Source organism: Rutidosis leptorrhynchoides, unplaced genomic scaffold (assembly GCF_046630445.1).
Source record: "Rutidosis leptorrhynchoides isolate AG116_Rl617_1_P2 unplaced genomic scaffold, CSIRO_AGI_Rlap_v1 contig105, whole genome shotgun sequence".
NCBI lineage: Eukaryota > Viridiplantae > Streptophyta > Magnoliopsida > Asterales > Asteraceae > Rutidosis > Rutidosis leptorrhynchoides.
The window spans coordinates 18,461-29,414 of NW_027266361.1; the positions used below are offsets into that span (position 1 = coordinate 18,461).

At 30.9% G+C, this 10,954-nt stretch overlaps 1 protein-coding gene across 1 annotated transcript; it reads right to left on the reverse strand.

Annotated features, from left to right (window-relative positions):
* Positions 1–941: 941 nt before the first annotated feature.
* LOC139881026 (protein ABIL2-like) lies at positions 942–2,789 on the reverse strand. Its single transcript, XM_071865566.1, has 9 exons — positions 2,685–2,789; positions 2,411–2,493; positions 2,159–2,309; positions 1,934–2,033; positions 1,735–1,827; positions 1,606–1,651; positions 1,425–1,507; positions 1,195–1,325; positions 942–1,112 (listed from the first exon to the last, which is right to left on the reverse strand). Exons 1-9 carry the CDS (start codon positions 2,787–2,789, stop codon positions 942–944), a joined length of 963 nt encoding a protein of 320 aa, XP_071721667.1.
* Between the last annotated feature and the right edge of the window lie 8,165 nt (positions 2,790–10,954).

A 10,954-nucleotide genomic window follows, 5' to 3' on the forward strand; every position in this document is an offset into this window, starting at 1 on the left:
CACACACTGCATCTTACTCGTCGTAAAAAAAATGTTTTTCCGCCTACAATACAGATTTGATTTGACAAGTGACATTTTAAGCGTTAACGTGAGGTTGATGTAGCGTAGGAAAAATATTTCTCAAAAAGAAAAAATAAAGATGGTAAATGTATTTATTTATAGACATATTTGTCAATCGGCTTGTCCAACAAGATGTTTGAATCACTAATTTATAGAAACTATCATGTCTACAAAAATATAAATACAAAAAAAAAAAATATTACCTTTGCAAGAAATAATATTTGCTCTATTAAATCTTAATTTTTGAATCGAACCGTGAGGATCCCGGTTTTGGATCAGTGATTTTGTTTCACCTCGTGAACCGACAAGGTCGAATCAATCAGTTCGTTTTGAAATGAAATGTGGTTCAATTATGGGCCCTTCATGGTCTATTATTTATTATGCCTTCACCTACAAGAAACCACTATGCTTGATTTGTTTACTGATAAGTAAATCTAAATTTCAGATAATATGGAACATCGAAGGTTCACGGATAAGTTACTTATTACAGAAATTTTCGACAAATTAAAACCCAGTAATGCTGCAAACAAGAATCACTTCAATTGAATCCAAGGCAATTCACAACATCATTAAGTCATTTGTTATGTATACATCTTTAAACTCTGTTTTTTTTTTGCTTGTAATGCTAACTTGCAATATACTATTCATTGCATATACTATAGTTTAATTGTACACTATTTGGTACATTCGGAGAACCAGGGAGGGGGACGGAAGGAAAAACGGAAAAGAAATACAAACCAAACCCCAAAAAGAAGGAAAACAAAATACTACAAAATTGACACAAAAGGAAGGATCATAGAAAATAATAGAAACAAACAAGAAAGGAGTCCCCACTTCCCTGAACCCTTTTACACATCTTGGTTCATTTCATATATAATTCCTCAGTATTCGTCCAAGAATGTGTATAAGTTCTCATCTTTCTTTGACTTTCGTCGACTGAGCAATGCCTTGAGGAGTCGCTTACTTTTGCTGGGGTGTTGTTCAATACCCTTTGGACTCCCTCTTTCAGCCGGGAGACGCATCGACGATGATTTACGAGGCTCTGACGGATACTGAGACGATGATCAAATAGCTTTTTCACATTTCTGAAACGATTTCATGATGAATAAATAAGAAAAGTAGTATGAAACTTACCCTTTTCTTGGCAGATGAGCTTGGAGTCGTCGGCCGACTAGAGACCGGTGTAGTTGGTCTGGTTATCGATCTGTTGGAGACAGATCCAGACCGTAAAAGTGGAAAGCGATGAGGTGATACTGCTCGTTTATCTGTTCATAAAATGAAAAACAAACAAAAAATTTAGATTAGATGACACAATTTGCAGATACCAAATGCAGTTTCGACATTTCGCAGTTCTTAATTAGTACCTAATTCTTTTCTCGGCATGGTGGAAGTAAAAGAAAAGGTTGCAGATTGTTGTGGAGGCTCTGGAGAAGGAGATTGCTCTTTTCTGCAATTGATATATAATCCACATTAATCATATTTTGAACAATAGTCACAAGCATCATTCACATTAAACAGGACAGAGATAGATTGATCTTTTTTTACCTTTTCGAAGGAGTTGTTGGACTTTCTATAATTGTTGCTCGAACAGCTTCAGACAACAATTACAATGTAAGAATGATTAGCGTAAATGAGTTCATGGCTGAAAACACTTTAAGAGATTAAGAAATATACCATCCGTAAATTGATGCCAGTCATCTTCATCATCTAAGCTGCATCCTAAGTATTTTGACTTGCTGTGGATAGCGCCATGCATCGTCTCCCCAACTGAGTATAAAAAGTTTGACACATTTTACAAAGTAAACACTTTGAAAGTCCCCAAAAGATAACATTGTGAATGAGTAACTTGAGGATGGTGGAGTAGCAATTTTGCCTGGTAAGATGTATCGTTTATGGTACTTGGGAATATTCATAATCGATGACTGTTGAGAGATGCCTTCATGATCAATATATTCGCGGCAAGTCCGTAGTCTCTAACAAACCATAAACATAGAAAATGTCAACATTCCTGATATATATTTTAGACATGTAAAATTGCAAAACTTCTTGAAACATTCATTTATAATTCCTAGTTTATGCCAGTAAGATCACAGAATACCTGTTCAATGCAAGATACACGAAGCTCGGTTTCGGAAACCTCATCAACCTTTTCATCCAAAAGATCATTGACCTTATATGTGACGGAGCCCAAGTGGTCCACAGTGTTGATAAAAGCTTTGATTGCATAATCTTTCAGAGTTTCTACCACTCTGTATACATGCAATTCAGTTAAATAATGGTCAAACTTAAAAATAATGTCATAAGTTTCATAATATTGACACAATAGGTGTAGGAAACCGGATTTACTCACATCTGTTTCTGGTCATCGTTGGTGTAAGACAATTCAAAGTACTCCGCTGCTGAGTATAACTGAGCTCTCAAATTCTTCAAATCCTGAAAACCGATGAAATAGGAAATTACTAAACCGACATTTGTCAAACCATTAACTATGCTTTACTCTAACAGTGAAGCTTATATGTACCGTAATAACTAAAAGAAGAATGACAAAACTATGAAACAAATTAGAAATAGAAAGTATAGCTAGCAATTGAGAGGACTTGAGAAAATAAAAGGAAAGTACCTACTTTGAGACTATCAGAGAAAAGTAAGGTTTGTTGCATACAGATCTCATCATAATTGGAAGGTTCATGAGATTTAGGCACTGAACAATTTGCCATCATTGTGCCCATTAGTAAAGGGGAAACTTCAGGACACCTGATTTTACAACAATCAAAATAACCCAAATGAACACATATAGAATATGGTTATAGAGACTGGTCATGTCAAATTATATATAAAGACGATGTATAAGAATCAAAATCTCAGTTGATATCATACCATAAGCAATGAGGGAACAAAACTACGAGTAAGAAACCTTAGAGGAATCACGAGACAGACACAAACATATATACTCAAATCTCAATTGCATTATTTGTTTCAAAAGAAAGGAAAGCACACCCAATAGAATATCTAAGTATAACGATGATGATCATGTCTCCTGATCATAAAAATTGCCAAAAAGTTTAAACCTTTCAAATGCCATTCACTCTTTAGTTTAGTTTCCTAAACATGGAATACTCAGCTCAGCAATTCAAAATCAAATGTCATTCTTTTATCTATCGCTCTCTGTTACTGCAAATTTCTCAACAACATGACACATAGTAGTAATCAAATGAGAACTTCTAACTTGGGTTTTGCAAGCAAAGTTAAATAGTAGCAAGAGAAGAGAGTAACAGAAGCTAACCCAGATGAAGCACAAATGAAAAATTTCAGCTTTGCACCAGCACAAGAAGAGAAATCTACTGAGTTCAAATTTATACAATGAGAGAGACTGGTAGAGTGGTAGTGGAAACTGAAAACGCAAGATGGTGATAAGGAAAAGTAAAGTAAATTGAAGGGGCCTAGTAAGACACTAACAGTTGAAATAAATTTTGATTTTAGACATGTAGACCAACATAGAAGAAAAAGATGATTTTTCCTTTTTGGGGACTAAACAAAAGGAAAACGACAACAGTACAACGTTAGTTCTTTTTTGACTGTTATTTTATGGATGTTTAGTTCTAAGTTCTTTTATGTTTTAAGATAAAGAATTTAGCATTCTGAAAAAATAAGTATTGGTTTAACTCTTTTTACCTATAGGAATTTTTAAAATTTTATTGAATTAATAAGAGTATTAATTTTATCCGTTAACGATAATGTATAGAACTTGATTTTGAGTCTTTGACCAAATAAATTTATTACATTTTGTTAGGGTTATGGAGTATTTTTATTTTTTTTTAACAATGTTACCTATAGGTATTGGTTAAACTCTTTTTACCTATAGCCTATAGGAACTTTTTACTTAGGATTCTGAAAAAATAAGTATTGGTTAAACTCTTTTTACCTATAGGAACTTTTTTTTTTTTTCTTCTTTTTAAAGTTAAAATAGCATTTTCAATAAAAAAAAAAAAACACTTTTAAAAAATTCCAAAATAAGTGTTTATTTTAAAATTCTCCGTAATTAATTTAAAAATATTTATAAGTTTTGTAAATGTAGTTTATCCCACCAAGTTTAATGAGAGTTGCATTGCAGCACAGTTCAACTTCTGTGATTTTTTTTTTTTTTTTTTTTTTTTCAGAACATGTTTTACAGTAGGTTTTTGCTTTGTAGTATTAACTTTTTCTATTGTCTTCTTAAAAGTATCGCTTATGAGTTAATCAGTTTACTACACTTATATATATATTTATAAATAGATTTTATTTTTCACATAAATACAGTGCTCAATATCACAAAAACTAACTTAAAAATACATCAAATTCTAAAAATTCTGACTCCTTAGAAAATGCGAATCAGGAGTAATGTATTATTTATATCAATAATAAAATGAAAATACAATTAAGCATGACAAAGGCAATTTATTACCAATACTGATTAACTAATATCTATATTATATGTCCGACTTTTGGAGCTCATAAAATACCATGTCATGAAATGATAAGAAAAGCAGAGCATAATGTTGTTTTTAGGTTTTGACTTTTGACTCATAGCATTGCTCGATGTAAAGTGAACTAATTAACTAAACAAAAGGAAAAGAAAAGGTGGCTCTCCGCCAATTTCCGTCTTTTTCCCGCTTGTCACGGGGACTTGATGGCTTCATCCTGACAGTCCGATTATAAATACCAAAGGCCCATGGAATTGAAGAATGTGGTCATAGAAGGCGATTGATTGCAAGGCATTGATCAATTGATTTCAACTTCATCATGTTAATTTTTCTAGCTGTGTACATCTCATTGAGATCAAACATTTAGCTTTACATAATTTTAAGACTTTAGTATTGTTTTTTTCTTTCATTAGTAGAGAATGTGATAAAGTAGTACATTGATTCATCGGCACACCTTCATAGAAGTAGTTTATTTATTTCTTATAGTCATGAAGTAGTTTATTTATTATATAATATTTAAATCACAAGCAGGGGGCAGTAAAAAAATCTTTTCTCTAAGTATAGTGATAATATATGCCTCAACATACTGTTTTTTGTTTCCTCAAGATATATCACGTCATAAATTTTGCAACGTTCCATTTCCACCAGGACAAAAATATTCCACAAGAATAAATATTCCGGTTTCACATTTGTTCAAGGAATTCATTTCCCTTCAGTAAATTAACTAGCTCAGAGATCGAATTAAAACATACATAATTTCTAATTAATTGCGGAAGAATTAATGGATTAATGATCAAGATCGAGGTAGAAAATTTCCATTATGTTCCATGATCATCCTACTTTTTTTGGGTATAATCAATCAACTAAAGAGGAACCAACTCCAGCTTAAGAAAGTTCGAAAGTGATTGTGATGGTCTTCTTACTGAAATCTTAGCAAATACTCGTAGAGAATATAGTTGTAACGTATTAGTAGATGGATGATACGAGAAGTTTACGAACACTAATAAAAGTTGATGTGATGAATGATAATATTGTGCACATATATGTCACGTGTATACTTTTCTATTTTGGGTAAAATCAATTTGTTGTAGCATTGAAGAAATAAGATACTAGTATACTACAAACATACCTTTAAATAACATTAATTAATACTATTTCCGTTCCAAAATAGATATAAATTTTTATATGTAAATTATATATAAAAATTTATATTTATTTTGGGACGGAGGTAATAGTAGAATTTTAAATTACCTTTAAATAACGTTAATTAATACTACGAACATACCTTTAAATAACATTAGTTAATAACATTAATTAATAATGTAATATGATATTTAATATACGTAAAAAACAGATGTGAGAGAGTGACGAGACAAAGTTAATTAAGTATGGAAAAATCATAAATAGGCCGGAGCCCGTTCTTAATTACTTTCTTTTATTTATGTCAAAACGATGTAATTTTTATTAATTTATTTTATTAGATTTAATCTTTTAGGGACTTAATTATTGTTGTGCTACTTCTTCTATACATTTTTTGTTTTTGATATCTATGTAACATTCTAAAGACAACAGGATAAAGTTAAAACGATACTTGTAATGTACAAGATCTTAGTTAAAAGAAACAACAAAGTAAAAATGAATACCAACTGTTATAATATTGCCAATTAAGACAAGTTAATTAGCAAAAGGTTATTGGATGAAGAAATGCCTTTCAGCGTGCGTTATCGGATACCCATCCATAGGCTTGATCATTTCCCCCACAGGACCTAGCCACCGATTCGAATAGTTTCTCTATCTCCGGTGCACACCTTATGAGGGATCTGTTCCAGAACGTGTACCGTTCTTGTTTAAACCCTAAACCCTAAACTTCTTCTATACATTTAATTATAGTGCTATATTTTTTTTAGAGACTTATAATGTGACCTGCTATTTTATTACGATATCAATATAGACTTTCCTTGTATTATCATTATATATTTTTCTTCAAGTGTAATGTCTGTTTGTATTATCATTAATTAATAAATGATATTTATAATATTAAAAAATATATATATAAAATATGAAGTAGGAACTTTTAACCTACGTGCTAGTTTTCTATATTAGCATTTCGTGTCTGCTATGTTTGTATAGGTTCTACGACCACTTCAATTATTAATTATCCCTTAAATATATACTCTTTCCGTCCCAAAATATATGCAAATTTTTCAATGCAAATTGCATGTAAAAATTTGCATTTATTTAGGGACGGAGGTAGTATTTTTTTAACAATGGATTAAATAATTTTTAATTGAATATAACATATCCAAATTAATGATACAAGTTGTGTTGTAAACTTGTAATCTCCATATAAAAAATTATTGGAAGGATTTTCATTAACTCAAAATCCCGTCACTAAGAGGTTGGGACTTTAGCAAGTACAGAATTGCAGAATCCAGGAAAGAGCTTAGCAAGCTGTGGCTTAATTATCGAGGAAATCAAGGAAGCTGCTTCAATGTTTCAGACTTGTAATTTTCTCTTTGTTAAAAGATCTGTAAATAAAGTCGCAGATAGTATTGCTCATTTAGATTATCAATTGTCGTCTAAGCGTTTTATGGATTTTACTCTGCCTGACTCTATAAAAGATTTATTCCGTTTGGACTCTTTGGTTTAATATAATTTCCTAGTTTAACATCAAAAAAAAAATATTTTTTTACTACCCAACTGGAGAAAGAAATTGCAATGTACTTTCTCTCCATAAATGGAAAATTCATTCTCCAATTTACTCTCTCTTCAGACTCGGTTTTGACTATTGGAGATGTCCTTTCCAAAAATAATAAGAAAGATCGTCTCATTCTCAATACCCCCAATTTAAATGAATTTACCCTATTAGGCTAAGGTTATACTTATATAGGGGGTTGGTTTTCATTCGCATTAATTTGAAAATGACATTACAATTTGAAATTTTACATGAAAGTTGAAGTTTAATTATTTCTATAGTTCTCAACGTCTCAAAAGTACATGATATGTAAAAATGGACATCTAATATTGTGATATTGTGAGTTTGAAAGAAAGTTTAATAAAAATTGCAAAATATAATGTCAAATGTTTTTTTCCCGACATTTATGTCGATCAATTCAAGTCATATATATAGGAATCAATAATCTCAAACGACTAGACATGTTAATAATTATATGATTGCAATTCGTTGTGAAGACGTACTTGACATTTTGAAACAACAAATGTTTATATCTACAAGTATCATTGCAAACACACAGAAAGACAATATTCTTCGTGTTACAAGGCATGATCAGAGTGACAAAGACGATTGGCATTAAAAAACAAGTGGATGTAGAAAAGTACGTATAGTTTAGTAACTTGTGAGTGATATATATGCACCAGTTTGACTAAAAATAAACCTTCTATTTTAGGAAACAAGATGTAGACATTATGTACATGAATGTGAAAAATAAAGGGTTTAAAAGAGGAAAAAACTTGCCTCCTTCCGCAGCAGTGAAGTTTACCTACTGCCATCTAATAAAATTATGCCACGCGGCAAAAGTTGAAAAAAAAAATTCAACATTTTTCTTTTAACACTTAAAACTATATGTAAGGACCTGCTTTGATAGTTTAAAAATATTTAGAGACATTATTTGACAAAATCTAAACATTCTCTTCCACTCGGACCACTCCTCCATACATGGCGAATATATCTGATGTTCTATTAAGGCTTGTGCTTCGCCAGATTCAAAGCTTAGGGGAGATGGGAGATTCTTCATAGCCGGTAAAAGACGTGGAGGTCACGAGCACTTTGTTAAAGATATCTGTGGCTTTCGCATACACCGATATCGATGTAATTGATTTTCGTTTGGAGGTAAAATGGTAAAATGTTGGAGACAGGCCATGACAGGGTGGCTTTAAGCTTCGAGAGGGATGAACGACGATGTCGTTCTGACGAAGGCTTGAATCATGTGGGGATCGGGTCGAAGATTTAAACTTTATCTATGACTGTTTGGGTTATGGTTAATTTAGCGACTTGTGATGGTGGCGTGAGGATGCCACTTGGCCGTATATTATGCCAATGGTGTAGGCAACGACGGTCGTGAAGTAGTCAAGGAGAAATGGAAGTAAATGTTTTGGTTTTGTCAAATAGAATCCCTGATATTTTCAAACTATCACAATAGGTCCTTATATATTTTTGTAGGCGTTAGAAATATATTGTTGACTTTTTAAAAACTTTTGTGCTGACATGTCATAATCTTATTGGATGGTAGTAGAGAAACTTCTCTTCTGCCGGAGGCAAATTTTCTCCTTTAAAAAATCTAAGACCATGTACTTTGTTCAGAAAAAATATGTGTGCACATAATGCTATTTTGTTTTATTATTCTTACACTGTCAAAGCTCATCTGAAATTGTACAGATGAAGATATATACTAGCTGTAACGAATCAATCTGGCAAGTAAGAGGTAAACAATATCATTGAAGTAAACTTGACTCGATGTATCATAAGAAAAATCACATTAATGTCATCAGAGTAAATCTAAAACAACTAGCTAGGGTTTCTTAAAACTCAAATACTAGTAATTAACACCCACAAACTCTCGTAAAACAATTAACTATCATGGTGCTGGTAGTTCACTCTAGATTCTAGATGTTTGCAACAAAATTAAAATTCCAAAAGTGTAGAATTTCAAGTCTAACACTCATACATTAACCAATTTCAGCAATAATAATTAAAATTTCAGAATTTTCATGGCCTCCTACATATCAGTGCCAGTGAATTATTCAACTTTTCTTGTGTGTAAAAACACATTTGATAGCGACAAGCCAAAAGATAATTAAGTCTGGAAACATTGTATTCTTCTCTCCGAATTCCTAAACTAACTTTTCCAAAAGTAAATTTCTTCTTCTGCAATCACTATGAAGACCCAAGAACCTCAACACCAATTAAATGAAGCAGAACCATTTAGTATAATGTTATTTGTAGAAGGCAATTCACTTCTCTCCAAGAAGCTCTTCCTTAAACAATCGATCCACGCATTAAAATGCCAGTTATACGTGTTTTAATTCCTACTCTTTTATATTCATCCTTCGAGAAAATAATCGACTCACTTATTACATTGCTAGTCTTAAGATAAATGAGCGAAGATGATTATCACTCTCATTGACAATATTACCAATTTTGATAAGTGATGAAAAACCCGTATTTAACATAATCTTTTTCATGATTCTATTTAACATAAAGAAAATAATAATAAATAACTTAAATAATGTGTTAGTTACCAAAATATATTTGAACAATTATAGCTTGATGCATAGCTATATTGGTTTGTAAAGAAAAAATAACATAGCTATATACTTTTTTTTTTTTTTTGATGATGACATAGCTATATACTGAATGTTAAAGTATGAAGGGGCCAATTAATAATGAAATTCTTGTTTAATTTCACATTGAGAGGTTTATGACTTGTAGCATCATTTTCTAGTATGACTTCTAGCATCAAAATATATTGTGAGACTGTATACTACATGCAAACTAGGTTTTTTCATTTAAATCAAAGTCTACCAAAGATAAATGCTCATTTCTTACAACCCTTTAAACTCTAATGCATACATTTATATAATGTAATGTTCATGAAAGTTGTGAGGAAAAAATAAAAAAATTCAAGGAATTTTATGTGAATCTATGCTACTCAGTTTTTTCATTGTAAATAGTTTTTTTTAATGGTTAAATTGTTTGTTATGATAGGTTCATGAACTTAATTATTTACATTTGAAATTATACAAAATATATTTTAAATATTTTTAAAGCTATAATCATTGTATATGCAAAAGAAAGGTTTTTAGGTGTAGTAAAATATTCTTCTAAATGTCTTATTAGTAGATCATTTGAAGAACCGTTTATAAGCATCGATCATCATGTAATTTGATGGTATTCAAATAATGATACACTAGCTTCAAATAATTATTGATATCTATTTTAACAGGGGCGAAAGAGAGTTTTTGGATGGTAACCTAAAGAAAAGCACTTGCTTATTTGGGAAGTGGTCCACTCTAAATTATTATTTGATTTTTATTTTTACAAATGATATATCGATCACTCTATCTATATATATATATATTTATATTATATATATATAAGTCTAAAGGAAGAACTAACTTATCTATAAAAGAATTGAACTATTGAAATAAATTCTAAAATAATAAATTGATATATATATTCTAATTAATTCAAATGACAGTTCATTTCAATTAGAGTAAGGACTCTTCATAGTGTCATTTAATATGGGAGGTGATTTGGAAATGAAAAGAAGCATTCCAACTAAAAATCCCAAGTGTCTATTGTCTTCATTTATATTCTTCAGTAAGTCTGAGATGGTACTAAATAAGACATATATAATCATGCTTGTTAGAGATTCATTTAAAATGTTAGTTACATGTCATATTCTCATATTTTA

Bases quoted from the DNA above. Each gene is read 5' to 3' on its own strand.
- LOC139881026 (XM_071865566.1), bottom strand. From the start codon at position 2,789: ATGGGCACAATGATGGCAAATTGTTCAGTGCCTAAATCTCATGAACCT. The intron at 2,494-2,684 runs GTAGGTACTTTC...ATCGGTTTTCAG, and splicing joins TTTTCTCTGATAGTCTCAAA to GATTTGAAGAATTTGAGAGC. The intron at 2,034-2,158 runs GTATTCTGTGAT...ATGGTTTGTTAG, and splicing joins GTGTATCTTGCATTGAACAG to AGACTACGGACTTGCCGCGA.